Source organism: Notolabrus celidotus, chromosome 5 (genome assembly GCF_009762535.1).
Source record: "Notolabrus celidotus isolate fNotCel1 chromosome 5, fNotCel1.pri, whole genome shotgun sequence".
In the NCBI taxonomy this organism is placed as follows: Eukaryota; Metazoa; Chordata; class Actinopteri; order Labriformes; family Labridae; genus Notolabrus; species Notolabrus celidotus.
Window position 1 is genome coordinate 34,385,955 of NC_048276.1, and position 26,493 is coordinate 34,412,447.

General features: G+C 40.2%; 1 protein-coding gene and 1 non-coding gene across 3 annotated transcripts; one reads left to right on the forward strand and one right to left on the reverse strand.

Moving 5' to 3' along the window:
• Positions 1–2,606: 2,606 nt before the first annotated feature.
• On the reverse strand, positions 2,607–2,679 carry trnav-cac. Its single transcript has one exon. It is a non-coding gene; the product is annotated as a tRNA-Val (tRNA).
• Positions 2,680–6,698: 4,019 nt separating this feature from the next.
• Positions 6,699–25,227, forward strand: LOC117812988 (solute carrier family 35 member F2-like). Of its 2 annotated transcripts, XM_034684002.1 has the most exons (10): positions 6,914–6,960; positions 7,069–7,140; positions 9,130–9,235; positions 11,874–12,046; positions 12,405–12,532; positions 14,870–15,029; positions 16,672–16,828; positions 22,072–22,124; positions 22,245–22,399; positions 24,477–25,227. In XM_034684002.1, exons 1-10 carry the CDS (start codon positions 6,945–6,947, stop codon positions 24,687–24,689), a joined length of 1,233 nt encoding a protein of 410 aa, XP_034539893.1. In that variant the 5' UTR covers positions 6,914–6,944; the 3' UTR covers positions 24,690–25,227. The 2 variants fall into 2 exon arrangements, with proteins under 2 accessions (XP_034539894.1, XP_034539893.1); XM_034684003.1 differs by lacking the exons at positions 6,914–6,960; positions 7,069–7,140 and adding an exon at positions 6,699–6,830 and having other exon boundaries at positions 24,477–25,226.
• The last annotated feature ends 1,266 nt before the right edge of the window (positions 25,228–26,493 follow it).

Below are 26,493 nucleotides of genomic sequence, written 5' to 3' on the forward strand. Positions count from 1 at the left end.
GAGATAAGTGGAGTATAGGGGCAGGCACGCACACACGCACGCACGCACGCACACACACACACACACACACACACACACACACACACACAGTTTGAGACTGTGGGAAACAAAAACACAATCCTAACAACATATAGAGGATGATGCTGTGGATTTTTTGTAGCAAGGTCAGTCTGTGAGACCAGAGACACGTGACCATGTGATCGACTTAAATCAACACATGCAAAAAAAATATGAACTAAGTAGTAAAAGTAAACTTACCATACTGATTAATATAAGAGAAGTTAACCAGTCATGGTGACAGACTTAATCCCAAATGTTTATAAAAGTAAAAGTAGTTATACCCTAGTATAAAATTGCTTTTAAATAAATAAATTAAAAACATTATTAGAATTTACAAAACTAAGGGAACCCATATTATAGAACAGCCTTATAAGAAAAAAAAACACATGTCCCTTAAATGTAATGTTTGATTCATTAGTATACTCATCACTGTTGTCGTTTCTGAAAAAGGTGGAGCTAATTTGAGGTTGTATCTGGATATTCGACTAATGAACAATAATTGAATTGTTCTTAGATAAAACTAACTTTCGTAAGAAGGTAAAATAAGAAACAGCAGCAAATGTTAAATCATGGCTGCAACATTAAGACTCTCCAGATCAGGGAATCGAATCAGGTCTTCTACATGTCAAGTGGAGATACTGGCCATTATACTAACAATATAGCTCGTGACCACGTCAGACCAATCACCGGACAAACATGTATGCCTCTGCTTCAAAAGATGGATTCTTTTTCTTTAGTCGTTACTATTATTTTGATAGTATGAACTGCCCATTGTTTTGTTCTTGAGTGAAACATATTCTTCTATTTCTGTCATATAATGCCACAACATGTTTTCCTCCAAAAATGTCTGGATGCATTCCGCTTGTTGCAACAGGAGAACATTATATATAAATGACGGCGTGCAATTAAAAGGGCAAGATCCACCTCTTTTTAAAATGTGTAAAAGTAAGGAAGGTAGGTTAGTGGTAGGCTACCAGCTCATTGATCAGACGGCTCTTACTTATCTGCAGTGGTGGACAGAGTACATGCCTTCATTACTTAAGTCAAAGTATAGATCCTCCTGGTCAAATATTACTCCAATACAAGTGAAAGTTGCTCTGTCAAAGTATTACTTGAGTTAAAGTACTGAAGTACTTGCTTTTAAAAAATACTAAAGTATTCAAAGTACTTCTTAAAATATCTCAAAACGTTGTATTTTCACAATACATAAATGCAGTCAAGAAAACATAGGAGTACATTCTGTTACATTATGTTTATCTAAAAACCATTACTTGAAATCTGTAAAAACTATACCATGGAATAAAAACAGGAACTAAGTTACTCCAGGCACAGACAACTTAGTTTGAAATGTTCATCTGGAATGAAACAAACGTTAAGTAGCTCAACACGCTTTCTCATTTCAAAAACCTCTAACACGGGCTGAAGATATGGTCATGGGTGCTCAGGTGGAGAATTATAGCCATCATTACCATCTCTACATGAACTGCCTGATCTGAGTGAAATTTGCTGTTTGCTCCACGTTCAACCGTGGGATCAGATTTCAGAAAAGAGAAGGAAATTTATGAGCTGACTTCAAAGCAAAAGTAGTGAGTAACTAGAGCATTGATAGAAATGCAGTGGAGTAAAAAGTAAAAATAGCTGTCTTCTGAATATAGTGGAGTAAAAGTAATAAGTATCCCAAAAAACATAATACTCAAGTAAAGTACAGATACTACAAAATGAACTTAAGTACTCAAGTAAATTTACTTTGTTGCTGTCCATCACTGCTTATCTGACATCAGCTCATCTGTTGTTAATTTTGATGTCAGCAAATACAATCAATCAATCTTTAGTGAATGATGAAGGTTTGATCTTGAAAAAAACGAGTCCTCCCCGTCGGGGAATCGAACCGCCTCCGCGCGGCCACCGCACGTAAAGCTTAACTTCCTTAACTTTTCCCATTCATTCTCTTTGGTAGTTCTTATCACTACGGATGTAATATAATTCTGACCACAACGGAGATTTTGGGGGCGCTGTTCCCCCCTTTTGGTAGAGTTACAGTAGGAGAACCCAGTTTCTTAAGGTTTTGAGTGAGTGACTGGTCGCAGCATCGGAAACAGCAGCTGTAAACAACAACACTGTTATCAGCATTTATTGTGGCTTTTTCTCACGACTTGTGTGGGTAATTTTTACAGTATTTTTTAGCCCCCAAGTGATGTTGACAAAACTAATTTTAATTATGTTTAAGTATAATATGCTCAAAATTACTATTCTGACTCTCTTCTCAGAATAAAAAATAGAAATAACAACTTTTAAATGTTTTTTTCATCAATGTGTATTTTTAGTTGCCCTAATCCAATTGCGTTGTTCAGTTCGCTGACTTCGCTTCCACAAAAGTAGTCTTCTTTATAAATAGAAAAGAAGAAATTGATCACCTCTGTACATCCACTCAATCTTAAAAACATGAATGAAAGAATAAATAATTGCTAGTGAATACATATGTATAATTCTGGATGTCACTGATGAATACATGGAATATAAAGAGGAGCCTCAGAAAAAGAAAAACATGTTTCCGCCCGGTTTCGAACCGGGGACCTTTCGCGTGTGAGGCGAACGTGATAACCACTACACTACGGAAACGCCGTATCTATGTTGCGTTCATGAACGGTATGTAAACTTTAATATTCACTCGGTATTCTCAATACATATTTTTGAGAGGCCTTTCAGAAGAAGCTCAGACTCCAAATTAATAACCCTGTGTACGTAAAATCTGCGTCCACTGACACCAAAGAAAACCAAGTCACACAATTTACAACATGAAGCATAAAACGTGTTATCTGATGAAGCCTGAGACTAATATGTCAAAAAGATAACCGAAGTTTAGATTTCCTGACTTCATGGAAAGCATCAGAAATGATCGATCTGCCATTCAGAAAGTTGTTGTCTTCACGTCTCGAGGACACACCTGGAAAAGTTTTTTTTAAAACTTTCACCTTTATACAGTCTATGACTTTCACACATTGCTGTTGATTTAACTCAAAGCATGTTTGTCAAGGTGGTCAACTTTGAGTGTATGGTTGGAGTGAATTTTTACGACATGGACCTTATCACATACTATACTTACATTTTAACACGTGCACTCATTTTAATTACTTGTTGTTTTAACATAAGAATAGACAGTGGTGTACTCAGGCTGCTTCAGGGACAGGGCCAGGAAAATAGAACAGCACTTCCTTTCAAACTCGATACTCAAAGTTTAGGGTTGATTTAAGACCCGGATGAAAGGTTCTGTGATGATTTTGTCTGCCCTTTCTTCATCCTGGAGGAGTACAGGTCCCGGAGGTAAGCAGAAGGGGGCACTGATGATCCTCTCTGCAGTCCTGACTGTCCGTTACAGTCACCTCACGTCTGATTTGGTAACAAAACTGAACCAGACAGTGAGCGAAGAGCACAGGGCAGACTCAATGACTGCAGAGTAGAACTGTTTCAGCAACTCCTGTTACAGGTTAAAAGTCTTCAGCTGGCGGAGAATGTAGAGAGGCAACTACGGCTGGACGTGCAGATAAACACACAGGGTGATTTTTGCTTCCCCCCCCCCCCCCCCCCCCCCTCTGGTGTTACAGTTTTTATCTCCGTGGGGGGATACGTCTCATCCCCCCACCTCTGGTAATATTAAATGCATTTCCTACCGCCAGCAGATGGTGCCAACCGACCGACCCGCCTCCTGACTAGTGAACAAATCTAAATATAAAGAATATAGTTTAGGCTGCTCTTTAAGTTTGTTAGCAACTCAGAAATTGCACTCAGACGCTTTGATATTTTACTCATTTTGATTATTTTATTTTGAGAAATCTGTGAGAGGTGAAAAAAATCTTTCAATGGATTATTGTTCTTCATGTGCCTGGCTGTCAACCTAAAATTTCTCAGCAGATTTTACTGTAGAGGTTTTTAGATTTAACATTATTTTTCTAAAAAATTCTAAGGTAAAATCAGCTGAAAGTTTTCAAAGTGACAGCCAGGGACACGAGGTACAATAATCTATTAAAAGATCTTTGTCACCTCTCACAGATTTTTTTAAATAAAATAATGAAAATGAGTAAAATATCAAAGCATCTCAGTGCAATTTGAGCAGAATTTAACATTATTTTTTATCAAAAACTGTACAGTAAAATCTGCTGAGAAAATTCAGAGTGACAGCCAGGCACATGAGGAACAATAATCCATTGAAAGATTTTTGTCACCTCTCCCAGATTTTTTAAAATAAAATAATCAGTATGACAAAAATATTAAAGCATCTCAATCCAATTTGAGCGGAAGTAAACTTAATCTTCCCAAAAACTTCAATCATCTTAAAATATAGAGAACTATTACTTTTTCTGTAATTCTTTTCTTTTCTTATTATATTCAATAACAAATTTTGGAACTACGCGGCTTCATTCCTCCTTCTTGTTTACTCGCAGCAGCCGTACCGTAATTCCCTGTGTAGTCGCGCATCATTTCTCGAGCGGCGGCTGGCTTGACTAGGGATTTGCAAAAGACGACTCACTTCACCGCAGTCTCTGATCGATGGAGAGAGGAACGCGTATTGATCCAGCTTTCATTAAAGGCACTATGAGGAGTTTTTGACCGGCTGAGAAACAGACTCAAACTGCTACTGATGCCTCTTTGACCCTATGACCCTCAAAAGCAAACAAGACCATCTACAACAACACTGATACCTTCTCTGTTGTCATTTTAAAGCCTGAAAATGCTCTGAGGGGGTAGGTGTCAGACCACATGATTGACATCTCACTTTAGAAACATCCTTTTTTGGCTGTTTTCATTGCAAATAATCACATTGTGCGATAAATCTAAACGTTAAAAGACAACAGGATGAGGTTATTGTCTGACGACACTTATTTTGCATGTACACGACAAGAGATAAGAGGTATCACTTTGTCCACAAGGGGGCGCCAGAATCGATACAAGCTAAAAGTTCCAAACAGCAGCTTTAACGGGATGATGGCTAAAACTGCGAAAAAGTCGAATGATAAAATTAGTGTAACGCTGTAACTTGTTTAAGTATCTCCTCGGAACTGTTAAACTTAAACAGCGTTAACCAGAAACTTAATTTAATCACAATTGAGGGCTGTGGGAAGGAAACATAGAATGTATGGGACAACTACTACTGTGCGTCATGATGCCTTTAATGACTCTTCATTAACGTAGGACAACAGCACATCGAACTCATGTGACACCTTTACTTCAACTCAAAACCTTGTCATCCTGAGCATCCTTAAAGAGGCAGTACAATATATGAACTATACGTCTTTTGAACTTCACTAAAGAACTCAATGTTACAAATAAAATTTGAATGAAATAAGGACTATTTGGTGAGACTTAAAATAAATTAGCCCAAAATAAATCTCATCTTACACTGGCATGGCACTTGTTAGAATAATTTAGGGTTGGATGTTGTTAAGTTGTTCATTTATTCTAAATGTTATAATTAATGTTAGATACTTTAAAGCTGCTGTGAGGAACTTTTAGCTTGTATCGATTCTGGGGCCCCCTTGTGGACAAAGTGATACCTCTTATCTCTAGTCGTGTACATGCAAAATAAGTGTCGTCAGACAATAACCTCATCCTGTTGTCTTTTAACATTTAGATTTATCGCACAATGTGATTATTTGCAATGAAAACAGCCAAAAAAGGATGTTTCTAAAGTGAGATGTCATTCATGTGGTCTGACACCTACCCCCTCAGAGCATTTTCAGGCTTTAAAGTGACAACAGAGAAGGTATCAGTGTTGTTGTAGATGGTCTTGTTTGCTTTTGAGGGTCATAAAGAGGCATCAGTAGCAGTTTGAGTCTGTTTCTCAGCCGGTCAAAAACTCCTCATAGTGCCTTTAAGTTCATTATTCTAAGATTAAAAAAAAAAAGTAGTATCATATGAATATAATTCATGTTCTGACATCTATTGTAATTTTGTGATAACTGATTAATTATGTGAATACATTAACTAATCAAAATACACAATGGCTAAATATTGATGTGTTGGAGAGATGTGTAAGTTGTTTCAGAAACAGGAATATTAATTATTATAATTGTTTGCAATCTTACCAAAGTCATGAACATTTTTTGGAGATATCCCCCCCCCTCTGTTTTTTTTCCACAAATCGCACCCTGGTTACACATACAGAAATGCAAATATATGAAGGTAAATCCTAGGTTTTATATATTTTACAATGAGTTTCTCTCCTTCACTAAAGCCCTTAAAATAATGCAAAGCACACATGCTATAAAATTATTCAACTTGTTTAACAAATATGATCTGCAAAGAAAGCCCTAGCATTATGTTTTGTTTTTTTGTTCTTTTTTTTCTCCCTTCTTGCCTGTTTTATGATTGTATGTCATTTTCAGACTGCTCTTAATATGGTTTCTAGAGTTACTTGTTCCTAAGAGATTTGTTTGAATGCACTATTTGCACCTGTTCATTAAAAAAGCGATGGGGCGAATATTCGCCACTATGTTTTGTAAATGGATTTTATTGATAAAAAATAAAAAAAGTTAAAAAACCAAACCCCTCCAGAATCCCTACAGCACCAAATCAAGTTAGATTGCACGGTGCAGACGTCATCGCAGTTTCTGTGTTGACCAATCATGGCAGAGAAAGCGGTCCTCAACAGCGCGAAGTTAGGTTGTCTCACTCCTGGAGAGAAGTGTCTCCGCGTGGATGGTGTAACTTGACAACATGAACCTTCAACACGGATGGAGAATCCCTCTTCACCTCCCCTGACAGAAGAAGGAAGCGTACGTACACATGCTTTACTTTAAAGAAAGAAGAATACAGATTATACTGCCGTGTCTGTGTAAGAGAGTGTAGTTTGAGGAAGCAGGGTGAAAGATGCTGTCAGTCTGAACAGCATGGACTCAGTGACAGGTTAATATGACCGCTCCTGTTTCTAACATAGATTAACACGTACTGCATACAATAAGAGGCTGTGTTTGAATCTGAGATCCATTCAAAACCTCAGTATTTCTTCTTAAGGTAGAAACGTCTACAGATCGTGCTCACCTTTCCACCCTGAAGTACCTCATCTCGTGGTTTTAATCTGTTCAGGTATGATAATATGAGAAGACAGTGATCCAGCAGCTTTGCTCATTTTACCACATGACTGAGCAAGAATCCTTGAGATCTGCAAACTGTTCTGTAGTTCAGAAACAAGGATACTCATGTAGATACATAAATGTTTTTACTCCTTTATGTTTAGGAAACAAATCACAATTGATAAACAATCAGTAATACATACCTGCCAACATTGGACTGTGGAAAATAGGGAGACTTTCTGGAGTATGTTAAAATCAGCCTATACCCAGCAACCCGTCCATATATAACCCTGAACTGCAGATTAACACATTTAATGAACAAATATGTAATTCAAATACTTTAAATGTCTCTTCATTTCAAGGTTTGTAGTAAAATATAGCAATGAAATATACAAAATTAAAAAATCCAAGTCTTACAAATGTGACAACATTTATAAACATATTTTAGAGTGAGCCACTGCAGTGAGGAGTGACACATATTCCAGGTAGGTTTGTGTTGACACCATATTTTGATGTTAACACCATTATAGTATTATTTCAATACAGGAGTCTCTGTAACATGAATCTACATCTCTATGTGCTTTTTAAAGTCATTTATCTGGATCCTTTCAATCAGGGGTGCCCAAAGTGTTGGTCGGGACCCCCTGGCGGGCCGCGAGACACAAATGGGTGGTTGTTAGATGTCTTCCAGAATTTTTCCTTATTTTTTAACTTATCTAAAAATATTTCTTATTATTATTATTTATATTAGTTTATTTACCTTGTGTTCTTATTGTTATCTTCCTTTTTGTTTGTAATGTTAATTATTATCATTATTTTTGTATTTTTTTGTATTTTTTTTCCTTCTCTTTGTTGGTTTTGTATTACTTATATATAATTTAACTTGTGGTGAACAAAGAAATACAAAAAAATGCAATGCAAATGTTAATCCAAACAGCTGATCGGCGTGTATCCGGCTCATGCAGTGGAAGAACACCGGTCTGCGAAGTACATTTGCACCGTGATGAGTGCCTGGAACATATTTTCTCAACTTTAGCGAAATGACGCGAAATAGGCGGCCCCATCCGCAGAGAATTGTAGTCTAGCTTGCCGGCCGGTCCTCTGGGAATTTTCTCATTAAAGGGGAAGAGCTCACCGGCACGCATTGTAGCTAGCAGGAGAAATAGTGTACTGTAAGTCATACGACCCCACTTCAAAAAAACTGAAATATCCCTTTAAATCTTATTTATTACCTACAGCTAAATGTTATCTGACCTACAGTAACCTCTGCATCCTCAGCCTCTGCTGCTCTCTGCTCTTTATTTAAAGAAGGAAGGGATTTCCTCTGTGTCTCCACCTGAGGTTATCAGGTAGAGTTTAGTGATGTCATAACTTCACCTGTGATATTGTGATAGTGACACTGTCAGCACCCTGTCATCAGAGTCACACAGCTCTAAACTCTCCTGATGAACTTTAAAGAGGATGCTGTGTTATTGCACGTCACAGAGAGCTAGCAAGAACAGGGCGAACCCACTTTAATGAGGGACTGATCAAATATTCCAACAGTGCAGAAGTTTGTTGAACTCATAACAACTCACCTAATGAACACTTCAGGTACCAGTGTCACAGATCTACCTGTCGCCCTGTGTCTGTGTTTACCTGTGTTTACCCCCCCCCCCCCCATATGAGTTGAGGGACACTCATTTGATTGACATCAACGTGAAATAAGGAGATTATCAGGAGTAATAACAACTCAGGAGTACAGCGGGAGAATAAGTTAAAAAGCGGTTGACTCCGGCCTAAATCAGGAGTGTTGGCAGGTCTGGGAATAATAATTATCACAGCTCAGTACGTTACCTCACATGCCTGTGGAGACTGTGCCTTGTTCGGCGTAATCTGATGAAGATGTTAAGCCTTAAAGACACTAATTCTTTGATACTTTCCTGCTTTCTTTCATTTTTTTTTCTTTTGTTCACTTCTTTCTCTTCATTTTTCTCCCTTTCTTTTCTCTCTCTCTCTGTAGGTCTAACAGTCACAGACATGGAGGAGCTCGAGGAGGAGAGGCTGTGTGGGAAATGGAGGGTTGCTTGTGGTTTGTACAATTACAACCTGAGGGATATCTTCACATGGTGAGTAGCACTGTACCTGCCATTCAAGAAAAATACTTGTCTTTGTGCCATTTAACAGAAGACACTTATATACATTAGGTGAAGCACATGATTGAACTCATAGTGTAACTTCTCCCTGCTGCCTACATTCCAGGGTCCTGTATTTTGCAGGGCCTCCTCGGACAGAGGAACAGAACCTGTGTTTTTCCCCACAGTTAAAATAGAATACCTGCTGAGAATGAGGGCTGCAGCACAAGATGGAGTTACCTACTTTATTATTGTTTGCAGTCATGTTTCATACTGTGACACAATACACTGTGTGATCCACATTTGAAGGGATTTTCATCTCTTTGCAAACAATTCTTATCAAACCACACCATCTTTAAACAAACCTCATCCTATATCACCAGACGTCAAGTCCTCAATGGAGCGCACATCATCTCATGTTCCTTTAAAGTCTTACAAACTTTGAGGGCTTCACACAAAAATCCAAGACAGTCCAGCTGATCTGATAGGTTTCTATTCTAGTTAATCTGATAACTTCCACTGGATCTGTGTCTGTGTCTGTGTATAACTGAGAAGGGAGCCACAGGATGTAAGGAATATTAATCTGTGTTGTCAGCTCTAAGCTTGTAAAACTCCTCACCCGTGACGTAGAATTATCTCTAATGACACGTCAGTTCTCTGTGACTACATCATGACAACATAGGTGTGGCTACAGGTGTAACTAAGAAACTCTTTAAACCACACAGATCAGGGCTTCTGGTTGTGTGTAGCTTGAATCTTTCAACCAGGAAGTGTGGTCAAACACAGCTTTAAGCCTGGCGTTAAGTCTGTCACAGAAGCATCGTTATGTAAGAGAAGGTCATTTTACTTTCACACTTGATGCCTCATTGGTTTTATTAAACAATACAGACCCTCACCAATACCTTCAAAACTAGTCTGACATCATCTCTCTTTCTCTACTCACTCATTCATTTTTTTCAGTCAATGTAAAACTGATAATAACTCTACGTATCTTTTCTTTTCCTCTGCTATGAAGTAATAATCCAAGACATCCAGATGGATAGAGAACGTTAAATTTCACATTTCTTGCAGTGGTCACAGTTTATGAGTTTATGTAGAGAATGTATTCACTCAACACAAACAGACTGAGCGCAAACATCAGTAAGAGCAGAGTGAAGGAGAAAGAGGAGCTTGTGTCCCTTTCATGAGCCGACAGGGTGATTTAAAACCTGTTATTTTAAGGTGAAATACACAGGACTTCCACCAGATCCGTGTCCAGTCCGTCTCTGATCCGCTGCGGTCCGGCTCTGCTCTCTCGTCCGTCAACACCCACCAGTTGCGTTTTAAGAACACAGCACGAAGCAGGACCGCCGGACAGCTGGAGTCATGTGACCGAGGTTTTCCCGCGGTAATCACTGAATCAAGGATTCTCCTCCTCCTCTCCTCTTCCATGTTGTCTTCCTGGTCCTCTGAAAACCTCTGACCTGTTGACTCCAGGCCTGGCTCCGCTCATCCTGATGGTTTGTTGTTGTAGTTAAGTGAAATACGATCTGGTGATAACACAGAGTGTTTTATTCTGAAAATTAACCGGATGTTTTCATTTTGTTTTGGTGCCTGACTTCCTGTCCCGCTCCATCTGCTCAGTTGAGATTGATGCGTCGTGCTCCGGCATCCGGCAAAAATAGAAGTCTTGCGTCTCTGATCTGGAGGACTCCAACCTGCCGGATCAGAGATGCAGCCGGAACGCAATGGAGTGGATCCAGTGGAAGCTAACGCATTGACTAGAATAGAAACCGATCAGATCTGGTGCTGTGACGGATCAGAGAAGGACCAGACATGGATCTGCAGGAATTTGGCCGTTAGCCACCCCATCGTACCTCTTTTCAACCCACATGAACCGGGTTGTATTTCTGGGCTGGTGCTCATGCTGGTTCTGAGCTGGTTGAACTTGCAACATGGCACCCGTTTGTTTTTCCGCCTGCTTGAGCCCGTGGAAGAGGCACGTCATATTTGAACTTTCCCTTACAACAACAATGATGGTGGACAACGGCAGCTTGTCTCCTCGGCCGACCACTGCTTTGCCTTGGAATCAATCAGTCTCTTTTATTTTTTTGCTGCAGGATGATGGCGGAAATAGTTTGTGTTTTTGATCACAGCAACCCCACCTCACCCCCGCCCCTCACCCCTGACGTAAGCAGTTCCCGGTTCTAGACCAGCAAAGAGTTGGAGCTGCTCTGGAACCAGTTTTCCCAGCCTGGAGCCGGTTCTATCACAGTCGAAACACGAAAAACTGGTTCTCAATAGAGCGCTGGCTCCTAATGGCCCTGAAACTGCCTCAGTCGAAAACGAGTATCAGAGAACCATACAATCAGAGTGAACTTTAAAACTGCACATCTTTAAAGGAAATTCATTTTGAAAGCTTGTTTTTGTTTATCTATCCCTTTAAGCTTGTTATGTTAACACACACACACTCTGGAATGTGGACTAACTTGTGAAACAGGAGCTTTGCCTTTGGGTACATCTCCTCTTTCTCTTGTAGCAGCTCTGAGGCCCACAATCATAGCCGCAGGGGGTCCATCCTCTTGGATCCTATTGTTTTATTAAGGTGGTCACCCTGTGTAATTGACCCACAATGTTTTCACTGTCTCTGAAGGCATCTGCTGAAGACCATAGCGATGGGGCAGGTCTTGTCCATGCTGATCTGTGGGACAGCAGTGAGCTGTGAGTACCTGGCCGTCGCTGGGGTGGAGACGCCGATGCTGCAGAGCTTCCTCAACTACGCCTTGCTGCTGATCGTCTACACAACCATCCTCTGCACGCGGAAAGGTCAGGATATCTGGACTCCTGAATGTTTTTACAGCTGTTAATAGATATATGTTTCTCCGTGGTGAGTTTGAGGTTTATCAGCAGCTTCAGGAATTTATTGTTTTGGAGGCGAAAGAACAAAACAGTCAAATGCTTGACAAAATAAGAGAGAGCTCTTCCACCAAAATGTGTCTTCTATTTAGGTTACACCCAGTAAACCAACGTGTAAAAGCTAATCCAGGTCACTTGCAGTTTTGGAGACCCTTGCATGTCCTGTCAATGTAGTACTTGGTTCTTGTCACCAGAATAAAGCTCCACGTGTTTCAAAGACACTTTTATCATTTTCTCATGTATGTGTCTTACGTTTGTGTTTCCACAGGTAACAGGAACATCGTAGAGATTTTAAAAAACAACTGGTGGAAATATCTGGTGATGGGTCTGGCAGATGTGGAGGCAAACTATGCAGTCGTGAAGGCCTACCAGTTCACCACGCTGACAAGTATACAGGTAAATAAAACACATCTGTTTTGTCTTGTTGTTTTGCCCACTCTGCAATAACTTAACTTATCTACACAGAGGTGGAAATTGAATATAGTGTATCTGTCAGGATTAAAAGACGCTACCTGCAGTGCATTTCTCTTTCAAAGATTTCACAGTAAATGCAGCGAGAGCAGAGCAACATGTTGGAGATTTAAGAGACCCATCAAGGAAAGAGACAAGCTCAAACTTTAACAGACATCTGTACAGGATGAAACCAAAAGTGAGAGAGATGCTAAAGTTACTGAGACTGTTCATCACTTTACTGTGTTAGCATAACGGTAATATTAGCGACTACAGTAACTAAACCATCGGGTCTGAGTTGAGTGGTTAGTTAAATTCTGATTAATAGTGTTAGGGCTGAGTTTATTGGACACCAGCAGTGATCCCAGTGCAGCAGAATCTCTGAGCGCGTCCCCACATCAACAGAAGTAAGGCTGAGCATTTACACACGGCACACAGCGCTGTGGCTACATTCATAAATTAATCTACACACACACACCAGACGGATTTCATCACAATCTCACTGCAGGGGCAGTTATACCTCGTCAATTTACTAAAATCAAAACAGAAAATCATAACGGCCACGGCGCAGGGGGAGAGCGGATCTTACAGGATCAAACTGCAGTTTCTCTGAAGTCTTATTAAAATAAAAAGGTTTCTCATTAAACAATCTGTAGTGTCCAAAACACATTCACCTTTCCCGGTGTTGTCCCCTTACCTGCCCATCCAGGAGCAAAACTATCAAACTATCAAAATGAGACTAAAATAAAGTAATAATAACGCACATTGATCTTAATATAAACAACAACAAAGAAATGTTTCTACACATCCAAAAGGTCCCACACAGTCAGTCCAGGTCCAGGTTCACACTGTCAGTCAAGGTTCACACAGTCAGTACAGGTTCACACAGTCAGTCCAGGTCCAGGTTCACACAGTCAGTCCAGGTCCAGGTTCACACAGTCAGTCCAGGTCCAGGTTCACACAGTCAGTCCAGGTCCAGGTTCACACAGTCAGTCAAGGTTCATACAGTCAGTCCAGGTCCAGGTTCACACAGTCAGTCCAGGTCCAGGTTCACACAGTCAGTCAAGGTTCATACAGTCAGTCCAGGTCCAGGTTCACACAGTCAGTCCAGGTCAAGGTTCACACAGTCAGTACAGGTCCAGGTTCACACAGCCAGTCCAGGTCCAGGTTCAAACAGTCAGTCCAGGTCCAGGTTCACACAGTCAGTCCAGGTCCAGGTTCACACTGTCAGTCGAGGTTCACACAGTCAGTACAGGTCCAGGTTTACACAGTCAGTCAAGGTTCACACAGTCAGTACAGATCCAGGTTCACACAGTCAGTCAAGGTTCACACAGTCAGTACAGGTCCATGTTCAAACAGTCAGTCCAGGTTTACACAGTCAGTCCAGATCCAGGTTCACGCAGTCAGTCCAGGTTCAAACAGTCAGTCCAGGTTCACACAGTCAGTCCAGGTCCACGTTCACACAGTCAGTCCAGGTCCAGGTTCACACAGTCAGTCCAGGTTCACACAGTCAATCCAGGTCCAGGTTCACACAGTCAGTCCAGGTCCAGGTTCACACAGTTAGTCCAGGTCCAGGTTCACACAGTCAGTCCAGGTCCAGGTTCACACAGTCAGTCCAGGTTCACACAGTCAATCCAGGTCCAGGTTCACACAGTCATCCAGGTCCAGGTTCACACAGTCAGTCCAGGTCCAGGTTCACACAGTCAGTCAGTCCAGGTTCACACAGTCAGTCCAGGTCCAGGTTTACACAGTCAGTCCAGGTCCAGGTTCACACAGTCAGTACAGGTCCAGGTTCACACAGTCAGTCCAGGTCCAGGTTCACACAGTCAGTCCAGGTTCACACAGTAAACAGCTGTTCTCCTTGTAATAAATAATATTACCAACGAGGACTCGACTCAGATTTTTCTCTGGTGACTTGGACTCGACTCGGACTCACACACAGACATGACTTGGGACTCGACTCAGACTCGAGGTATGGTGACTGGACTACAACACTGGCGCCTACTAGTGGCAGGTGGCTGTGCTACAGTTGAGACACAACATATGAGCAACGTTCCCGGCCTACACTTTACTATTACAAAAACAAAACAAAGTAACAACCCAAGGAAGGAAAACAACAAACACCCACACTGGACTAGCATGAATAAATGTTGAGGGCTTTTGTTTGTCTTTAAAGGTGATAAAAGGAGTTACTCCGTCCACAGGTACTCTTACATGACACATTGTCCTGCTCAGTCTTCAGGTCTTCATACTGATGGCACGTCACCATTGTTTGTGTTTCAGCTGCTGGACTGTTTTGTCATCCCGGTGCTAATGGTTCTGTCCTGGATCTTCTTGAAGACTCGCTACAGGCTGGTCCACTTCGTAGCTGTGGTTGTGTGTTTGTTGGGGGTGGGGGCCATGGTGGGGGCTGACATCGTAGCCGGGAGAGACCAGGGATCCAGTAAGGACACTTTATCTTTCCTCACAGTGGGTCTCATTCATGAAACATGAGCAGCACGAATTTGTGTGTAAATCGTGTGCAGCGGAAATTTCCACGGATTTCCGCATTCATTAATCTTTTAGTAGCACTGATCTGTGAGTAACTACTCACAAAATCTACACCTGCTCCTGACTCTGTGTAGCACGTTGTGTAAATGTAGGAATACACATAAATACTTCTTGTCACTGACAGAAATTACAATTTTAATACATACTGCTCTCTGTTATGTACACAATACACAGATGTCTTTGAGACACGTAATTTAAACATGACAAAATATTAAAAAATATATATAACATATTTTTACAACAAATAAGTGGGCAATTAAAGCTTTGAGATCTAGATTAGGTTTATTTAGAATGTGAACTACTTGTTGAAAACCACACAGACTAACTGGAGCCTAATCTGACGAGGCCAACTAAAAGAATCCACTCCATACCTGCACATGTGCAGGTGCTCTCTGTGCTGGGATTCTTAGCCACAGGGACCTTCCAGGGGGAGATGGCAGATAGATCTGGAATCTCCCAGCCATCAATGAGCTGCATTTTACCGGCAGTACTTGCTGGCATTATTGAATTAAGGCCGGAGTACATTCAATTCCCCCTATGACGCACAACAGCAAATCGAGGTAAAGCGGGGGGGGTGTAGCGCGCTGACCAACATGCCAAATGTCATCAGTGCCATAGACTGCACACACATACGCATCAAGGCTCCATCTGATGATGCATTTGCATACATAAACCGGAGAAACTTTCATTCTGTGAATGTGCAGCTGATATGTGATGCAGACTGTGTGTTGCTCAATGTTGTGGCTTGGTGGCCCGGTGGGATGCATGACAGCTTACTGCGCAATAGCACAGTTGGCACCAGTTTGGAGAATGGAGCTGTGAGAGACGGCTGGCTTGTCGGTAAGAATGTAGTCTTCTATACAAATGCATGTGTTTTATATGCAGAGACTTAACATTTTATATCCATAGAAAATAAAATGTGCTTCCTACATTCCACTTCGCCCAAAATAATTTCAATCTCCGCCTCAGAGTTCTTTTTTGGCTCTCTATCCTTCTTTCCTTGCGCCATGATAGCAGGGCAGGCCGACCATGCACAGGTCTGTGTCCTTATATGGTGGTTATTTGCTATTCATGGGCGGGGATTTATGCTAATTGATGATCACCGGGAGCGCGCTGTCAGTTTACGATGGGTTGGCATTCATGATCTTACACACGTGTTTACGTTCAAATCTAATGTTCCCGGGCCATTCATGAATCCAGAGTAGAGTTTTAGTAGGGTGAGCTTTTATGTGCAAATCTACACACAGATTTACTCACGCTTCATGAATGAGACCCAGTGTTTTCAGGAGATATTCAGATCTCCTTTTTTTACATTTCTGTCGGGTTGCAGCTTTGAGTTAAACTTCAGTCCTCTCGGTCTCAAATAGAGCAGCCAAAACTCAACCCAAAGTATAATAAAGAGGAACTATCCCTGAGTATTTCTCTGTACTTTCCTCTTTGGAGATGTTTTACCCCTTGTTTAAAATCTTTCATATCAATGATCCTGATTATGAATTAATAAAATGCACATTCTGTGTTTTTCTGTCTCTGTGCAGGTAGTGCTGTGCTGCTTGGAGACGGTCTGGTCTTGCTCAGTGCTGCCCTTTATGCTGTATCTAACGTGTGCCAGGAGTACACGGTGAAGAACCTGAGCCGGACTGAGTTCTTGGGCATGATGGGGCTGTTTGGGACCATCATCAGTGGCATTCAGATGTGGGTTCACTTTTTAATCCCTCATATATTTTGAATTGACAACAAGTAATCTGAAACGGTTTGATGTAAAACACGAGTGTAAACCATGAAAGCAGACTTGGAATTAATTGAAACCTACAGATGAGACATTAGTTATAAGGAGCTGAGGATAAGGTAGGGTATCTTTTGTCATAATGGATCTGATATAGGTTTTATAAATCACTTACAGGGTTTTGCAGATATCTTTGACCTAGACTTACACAGCATATTATCATAAGGCGTTTTTCGACCGCAGGAACTTTACCTCTAAACTGTGTGCGTTTCGACCGGTGGACCCAGGGTCTACATTTAGTTCAGGGGTAGATAATCTCCCCCCTGAAAAGCCCCTGCTAGGGGGGTAGTATCCTGGACTTTCAGGGGGGTGGGGGGCAGGGGGCAGGGCCTGCAATGCTGAACGTGTCTGATTGGTAGATTAACCGCAGTGTTTTTATTCCGCCCTCCGTCCACAATAACATCACACACATCTGTGATTCACTTGATTTCTCTTTCTTTAATTAGTTTGTATTTGTTCTATCTTTTTTGTATGTGTGTGTACTTTTCAAAAGAAGAAGCTGTGATTCTCTTGATTTAGCAGCTTGTAACAGTAGTCTTCTCTCAGCCCACCGTGAATGGGTCTCTCCCGGTGTTACGGTTTTAAAAGTGACCCTGTAAACTGGAGACCTTCAGTTGAACGTGTCAGTGTTTGTGGAGTTTACACAGCTGTTGAAACACAGAGAGAGTTCCTGGGAATGCAAACTAGTTTAGTTTTTATTACGATTTCAAATATCCTCATCAGATATTTAATGATCGTCTAAAGACGTTTATGAGGGATGCATCCGGCTGAAAGTCTCCAGTTAACAGGGTCGCTGTTTAAACCAAAACGCCGTCCAATCTCTGCCACGGCTTTTTGAGTTCAAAAGGATTTTGAAGCTGTGTTGAAACGTGTTTGCTACTCGTGCTTATCTCCACTCACGTGTTGATTCAGTGAATCCATCTGTGATGAAATATAGCACCATCTAAAACAGCACCAGCTGAGTCTCTTCATGCTAACAGGCTAACTGTTGTGTTGCTCATAATGATACCTGCCTGTCTGTCTGCTTCTATGGTGTCATCTGTGATGAATGGCATTCGTATTTGTTTTACTGCCCTCTACTGGTCTGGTGGTGTAGTGCATTTACTTTTTATTTCCTCCATATGTCACTGGCCTGATTTGCACAATCTACCCGAGACTTCAGCCCGCGCTCAAAACGCAGACAACAATGGGGGCACAGGAACCTTCTAGTTCAGGGGAAAGTAGTTCTGGGGGCTAAAAGACCCCAGTGCTCTTTGTTGAAATACACCTATAAAGGAAAAGTTCTTCTTTTGAAATGGGGTTGTTTGAAGTACTTGCCAATAGTATGTGTATTACCCACTGGGCATTCCGGTCAGCTCAGCCCCTTTGTAGAGAACTGGCACAGATGCTGGTTAGGCTATACAAGTGCAGCTCATAAAATTAGAATATCGTGGAAAAAGTTCAACCTTTTTTGGCACTCATTTCCGAAAGTGAAACTCATATATTATATAGAATCATTACACATAGAGTGAAATATTTCAAGTCTTTATTTCTTGTAATTTTGATGATTCTGGCTAACAGATAATCAGAACCCAAAATTCAGTGTTTCAGAAAATTAGAATATTGTGAAAAAGTTCAATATGGGAAACTCATGGCTGCGGTTATCCCTGTTGCTTGTGCACCTTTTTCTACCACACTTTTTCCTTCCACTCAACTTTCTCTGAAGATGCTTGGCTACAGCTCTCTGTGAACAATCAGCTTCTTTAGCAATGACCTTTTGTGTCTCCCCCTCCTTGTGGAGAGAGCCAATGACTGTCTTCTGAACATCTGTCAAGTCAGCAGTCCTCCCCGTGATTGAGTAGCTTACTGAACCGGACTGAGAGACCATTTAGAGTCTCAGGAAACCTTTGCAGGTGTTTTGAGTTCGTGAGCTGATTCTGGTGTGACGCCATGAGTTTACAATATTGAACTTTGTCACAATATTCTAATTTTCTGAGACACTGAATGTTGGGTTTTCATTTATCTGTAAGCCCTAATCATCAAAATAAATAAATAAATAAATGAATAAATAAATAAATAAATAAATAAATAAATAAATAAATAAATAAATAAATGAATAAATAAATAAATAAATAAATAAAGGCTTGAAATATGTCATTCTATGTGTAATGAATGTATAAAATATATGAGTTTCACTTTCTGAAATAAGTGACAAAAATGTTGAACTTTTTCACGATATTCAAAATTTTTGAGTTGCACCTGTACACCGCTGCAGATTGGACCAATTTTACCATGCAACGTAGCTAATTTTAAGTCAGTCCCACCCGAACCCCAATGTTGGTATCAATGTGTTATGTTCCACTTAGTGCTAGGAATCAATTCCTTGTTTATTAGCAAATGAAGACCAGAAAAATACCAGCTAAAAGCAAACTTCTCCAACCCCAAAAAACCTGAAATACAGTCATGGCCAAAAGTTTTGAGAATGACACAAATATTACATTTTCACAAAGTCTGCTGCTTCAGGGTTTTTAGGTGTTTTTGTCAGATGTTTCTATGGTATAATGAAATACAATTAGAAGCATTTCATAAGTATCAAAAGCTTTTATTGAGAATTACACAGAATTAATGCAATAAGTCAATATTTGCAGTGTTGACCCTTCTTTTTCAAGACCTCTGCAATTCTCCCTGGCATGCTGTCAATCAACTTCTGGACCAAATCCTGACTGATGGCAGTCCATTCTTGCATAATCAATGCTTGGAGTTTGTCAGAATTTGTGGGTTTTTGATTGTCCACCCGCCTCTTGAGGATTGACCACAAGTTCTCAATGGGATTAAGATCTGGGGAGTTTCCTGGCCAAGGGCCCAAAATCTTAATGTTTTGTTCCCCGAGCCATTTTGTTCTGACTTTTGCTTTATGGCAAGGTGCTCCATCATGCTGGAAAAGGCATTCTTCATCACCAAACTGCCCTTGGATGGTTGGGAGAAGTTGCTCTGGGAGGACGTTTTGGTACCATTCTTTATTCGTGGCTGTGTTTTTAGGCAAGATTGTGAGAGAGCCCACTCCCTTGACCGAAAAGCAACCCCACACATGAATGGTCTCAGGATGCTTCACTGTTGGCAAGAGACAGGACTGATGGTAGCGCTCACCTCGTCTTCTCCGAACAAGCCTTCCTCCAGATGCCCCAAACAATCGGAAAGGGGATTCATCAGAGAAAATGACTTTACCCCAGTCCTCAGCAGTCCAGTCCCTGTACCTTCTGCAGAATATCAGTCTGTCCCTGATGTTTTTACTGGAGAGAAGTGGCTTCTTTGCTGCCCTCCTTGACACCAGGCCTTCCTCCAAAAGTCTTCGCCTCACTGTGCGTGCAGATGCACTCACACCTGCCTGCTGCCATTCCTGAGCAAGCTCTGCACTGGTGGTGGCCCGATCCTGCAGCTGTAACACCTTCAGGAGACGGTCCTGGCGCTTGCTGGACTTTCTTGGGTGCCCTGGAGCCTGTTTGGCAACAATTGAACCTCTCTCCTTGAAGTTCTTGATAATTGGATAGACGGTTGACTGAGGTGCAATCTTACTCGCTGCTATAAACTTCCCTGTTAGGCCCTTTTTGTGCAATGCAATGATGGCTGCACGTGTTTCCTTGCAGGTAACCATGGCTAACAGATGAGGAACAATGGTGTCATGCACCATCTTCCTTTTAAAGTGTCCAGTCACTCAATCATTACAGATTGATCGCCAGCCTTGTCCTCATCAACACCCACACCTGTGTTAATGTGTGTGACACCTGTGTGTCATTGAAATGATGTTAGCTGGTCCTTTTGTGGCAGGGCTGAAATGCAGTGGAAATGTGTTTTTGGTGATAAAGTTCATTTTCAAGGCAAAGAGGGACTTTGCAATTAATTGCAGTTGAGCTGATCACTCCTCATAACATTCTGGAGTATATGCAAATTGCCATTATAAAAACTGAAACAGCAGACTTTGTGAAAATGAATAGTTGTGTCATTCTCAAAACTTTTGGCCATGACTGTACAACAAACACAAAGGAACACTCGGCACAAAATCCAAGAAAAGAAAACACAGCTTAAGCTTCATCCTCTACACACGATCGCTTCAGACTCACTGCTCTGCTGCCTTTCCTCTCCTGCTCCTCATGCTGCAGGTGTTGATTGGAACTGTCTTCAGGTGAGCAAAATCACAAGCTGATACCTGAGTGGAGAGTGGAGCACCTGCAGAGCAGGAGGGGGAGAGAGAAAGAAAGTGAGAGGGAGGAAAAACAAGAACACCACAACCCAAACCCCTACAGCACGTAACAGAGGCTGTTTTCAAAACCTCCTACTATTCATATATATAACATGTCTCCGTCTGCAGGGGACCAGTCTGTCTCACATACTGTTTCCCACAATGCACAGCTCTTACATTCTGCTTCTTCTTTTGTCCGTATATGACGGGGGCACTCAGTTTTTAGGTGCTGTGAAAATGATTCAATTCCATATAAACCACGTCCTAACTTTTTAAATCATAAGTGATGCTAAAGAAACAGTTTATCTATCAGCTTGTCCATTGTTTACTTCCGCTTTCCGAAACCAGAAATCCAGTGACGTCTGGCTCAGCATCCTGCAGACCAGATCCAACAGAACAGTCAGACTACAGACTAAATCCAAATGCAGTATGCAGCATGCTGTACTGTACATACTGCATACTGTGTTTAAAGGTAGTCTGTAGTTTGTAGCAGGCAGTTTCGTAAAATTAGCTATAGTGTATGCTTTATTTAGAATTTTTCAAGTCTCTTTGTTTTGAAGCAACACATGTTTTTGTGAAGAAATGAAACATGAATATATTCCAAAAGGTTGGTTAAATAGAAGAATCCTGCAATATAAGGTCAAATCTGTCTGTTTGAATAACTTCTATAATATTTCTGATTAATTTTTACAAAAAAACTAAACTATTGTTTAACATGAACCAGCTTCTGATAATGTGTTTTTCTGTACTTCTGAAAGATTTTCCATCCTGGGCATTAACTAAAAACAAAACCAGAAAGAAACAAAAGTTCTAACTTAAATGCACCCTGAAGTGAGTGCTGCAGAAACCTTCATTAAAGCTGGAGGTTTTTTTTAACTGAAGTGTTCCTCAACATTTTCATTCACCACTATCACTCCGCTTTGCTTTCCTCTGCAGGGCTGTTCTTGAAATCAAAGCAATAGCAGCAATAAAGTGGGACCATCATATTTGTAAGTTAACTCTCCTTCTTGTGAAACTAAAGAGTGTTAGGTATTTGGTGACAGTACAGAATCACAAATAGCTGAAATGACTCCATTGTCTCATTAAGATAAATTTGTGGTGTTCTGCAGCGATGCTGTTTGCAGTGTACGCGCTGTGCATGTACGCTCTGTACAGCTTGATGCCTGTGGTGGTGAAGATGACCAGCGCCACAGCTGTGAACCTCTCTCTGCTCACTGCTGACCTCTTCAGCCTCTTCTGTGGCATCTTCCTCTTCCAGAACACAGTGAGTGTAAATCTGAAGCTTTAAAGTATGCTTATGTTCAGTAAGCCTGATCTTTCTCGCCCCTTTAAACTGTTTTTTAGTTACTTTTACTTTTTAGTTTGCAGGAAGTGTACATAGCAAGGCTATTCTTTGTTTTTCAATGGAACTGTAAAATCTGATTCTAGCAAAAACTCATGTGGGACTTCAAAAGTGAAAAGGGGTAAGATCATTTCCACATAACCAAGTGTAGTTTGTTCCTTATTCAGGGTTATATGAAAGAATACGACATATTCAACAACACTGGGTTAGTCACAACTTTAACATTTTGGGCCTTTTTATCATGTGTAAACTTTTTACATGGGAAAATGTGAACTGAATCAAGAAACCTTGATTTTTGGCGAACCTGATACAGTTTGAATGATTCAAAGATAATAATAATAATAATAATAATAATAATAATAATAATAATAATAATAATAATAATAATAATAATAATAATAATAATAATAATGATGATGATGATGATGATAATAATAATAATGATAATAACTTTATTTATATAGCACCTTTAGAAACAAATGTTTACAAAGTGCTTTGACAAACAAAACATGGTTGGAATAACAAAGTAAACCTTTTGACAGACAGAGAGGAGGAATTTAAACAATGCAGAACAGAATACAACGTAAGAGGTTAAAAAGAATACATGTAAATTAATCAGAATGAAGTGGTGTGACAATAGACCAGTAAATCATTGTTGAGAGGTTTTTCAAGGATAAATAAATAAAAGAAAGAAATAAAAATGGAGAAGTAAATAAAAGCATTAAAAAGGACAATAAAAGAGGTTTTCAGAAAAAGAGGATGACATCACATCGGGAAAATTGGAAATAAATAAATAAATAAATAAATATATATATGTATATATATATATATATATATATATATATATACATATATATATATATATGTATATTAAACAATCAATAATCAAATACAATTTAAAACAATGAATTAGTTGTATAAAAAATAGAAGTAATAGCGGTTAAAAGGATGAAGTCACATAAAAGCAAGTCTGTAAAAATGAGTCTTAAGAAGAGATTTGAAAGATGTCACTGACTCTGCGAGCCTTATCTCCTCAGGGAGGTCGTTCCAAAGTCGAGGAGCTCTGATGGAGAAAGCACGATCCTCTTTGAATTTGAGCCTCGACTTTGGAAAGACCAAAAAGTCCCCACCTGAGGATCTAAGGCCTCGAGATGGCTCATAATTTGTTAGCATTTCTGCAATATAGTTTGGTCAGTAAAATGTTAAAATCTAAAAATCTAAAACGCAGAGGAAGCCAGAGGAGAGAACAGAGGACAGGAGGGATGTGATGTTTTATGTTAAAAACAGTTAGAAGCCGAGCTGCTGTATTCTGGACCAGTTGGAGGCGAGAGAAGGGTTTATTGGTGATACCGGTGAGGACGGAGTTACAGAAGTCTGGATGGGAGAAGATGAGTGCCTGAATAACTTTTTCCAGGTCGGTTTATGACAGAAAGGATTTGATTTTGGAGATGGATCTTAAATGAAGGAAACAGGACTGGACAGTTTTCTTGATGTGGTGATTGAAGGTTAATTCTGAGTTGAAAATGACTCCTAGGTTTCTGGCAGTTGGTGTGATGTTTGATGACAGTGGGCCAAGGGAGCTTTCAATCTGAGCAGTGTGAGAGTGTGGACAGATGAACAGTATGATTTTGGATTCGGAGTCGTTGAGTTGCAAGAAACTTTGTGCCATCCAACACTTTATATATTTTACAAAGCTAAAATCAGGGTTAAAACTACTTTCTTTAAAAAAAAAGAAAAAATGGGAGTTTTGAAATTGTTCTAAAATTGTTAAGAATAGAAGGATCAAGGTTTGGTTTCTTTAAAAGAGGTTGGACCACAGCATGTTTAAAAACAGATGGAAAGTGACCGGTTAATAGTGAACTGCTAATAAAAGCTAAGATACTGGGCCCAACCCAACAATGACCCACTGCTAGTAACAATCCACATGATGGTAAAAGAGAAATGTTATATTTCATGATTTCGACCCCTGCTGACATTTCTGTCTTTGTTTCTTCCTCAGTTCTCAACCCTGTACATCATCTCGTTTGTTGTCATCACTGTGGGTTTCATCATGTTCAACGCTCTTCCCACATACTCGGCTCTACCTGACTCTGGCTCCAATGATGATGAAGATCCTGCTGATGGCTCAGTTCAGAGCTCCCCCAATCACCTGCTGTCCACAGACAGAGACAATCAAAGGACTGAGATGGTCACAGCTGTGGCTGCTCTGTGACCATAACTGACTGGAGAGAGAGGAAGGTCTTCACGTTGTTACAGAAGTTTACATTCTTAATATTTTGATTTTCATAATCAAAGAAATGCAGTTTTTGAAATATTAACAAGTTTCGGCTTAAATAGTTTCGTTCCTATTTTTGAAATGCTCCTTTAAAAACATTACGTTACAATGAAACACAAACCGTTACTGCACTTACATTGTGTTTAACACTTTCAGTTAATGCATCATTACGGCTGCTATTTATTGTTCCAGAAGTGTTTATGTTCTGTTTTTAAAACATTCGATGTTGATTTTTAAATACATCAGCGATGCTGCTTGAAGCCACTGTATTGTTTTATTATTTAAAGTTGAACACAGTCCAATCACAAAGATGTATTTAAGTAATGTGGCCTTTGATGCTGTTACAATCTTCCTTTGGTTACACACCAAATCTACTGTAAGTCGCATGGTTTTGTTTACCTTGTGTTGCCAAATGTATAGCAAGTTAACATGATAAGTTTTACTTTTTCAATATTAAAGACATTTTTATATGCTTCATGGTCTGGAATGTATTTGTAGGTTATAAAAAGGAATGGCTGTTCATTTCAGTCTTTCATTCAAGCCGCAACCTCCCACCGCAAGAATTGAAGCCACTGCGAAAGTGTTATAAACTGCAGTTCATCAAGTGTCCACTAGAGGCTGGCTCCGGAAGTACTGGAAACCACATACACACCTCCCTAGCACTTGTTAGTCCAGGTAACAGACTTGTCCTCAAACTCACCGGTTTGTTAAGTTGTGTTTGTTTTTCCTCTCTGATTGCGTGAAGAGTAAGTGCTTACACTTGCAATTACAGACAGTCACCGTAGGTGTCGCCAAAGACAATAAAACATAGTAATTTCCCCCACAGATACATGCTAATGTGCTATGTTAGCTTGGTAAGTAAACAGGCAACTGATGGGTTACTTACAGTGGCCCTGAAGGCCAATAGTAATAAATATTTAAAAAGCGCAAAATATAGTTCACAAAACAAAAATACATCTCACAAAACACAAAATACATTTCAAAAAACACAAAATACATTTCATGAAACAGGAAAGGGTAGGACCATGGTACTTGTTTGTGATTGGCTAAACCCAAGTCTGTCCGGCATCAGTCATTTATCATTTCCTGTTTACAGTGGATACCGCAATAGCGGAGCCAGCGCGAAATTTCAAGTGTTTACCAGGATGGAAGAGGAGCTTGAGTTGATAAAGCAATACTTCAACAAGGGATATACAAACAGTTGCCCAGGTCCCAGCAGCTCTGATGATATTGCCCCACTAACGACATTCAATGAAGAATATCCGCCCCCTCTCTGCAGTCTGAGGTCTTTTAAGTATAATTTCAGGGTTCCAATTGATATGTGTATTTCATGATACGAGGAGAGCATTTCAAGAATCGCACTATATGTATGTCCCTTGTTGAAGTATTGCTTTATCAACTCAAGCTCCTCTTCCATCCTGGTAAACACTTGAAATTTTGCGCTGGCTCTGCTATTGCGGTATCCACTGTAAACAGGAAATGATAAATGACTGGTGCAGGACAGACTTGGGTTTAGCCAATCACAAACAAGTACCATGGTCCTACCCTTTCCTGTTTCATGAAATGTGTTTTGTGATCTATGACGTTTTTGTGTTCTCTGAAATTTATTTTTGTTATATCAAATTTATTTGTGTTTTGTGAAATGTATTTTTGTTTTGTGAAATCTATTTTTGTTTTGAGAAATGTATTTTTGTTTTGTGAAATTTGTTTTTGTTTTGTAAAATGTATTTGTTTTGTGAAA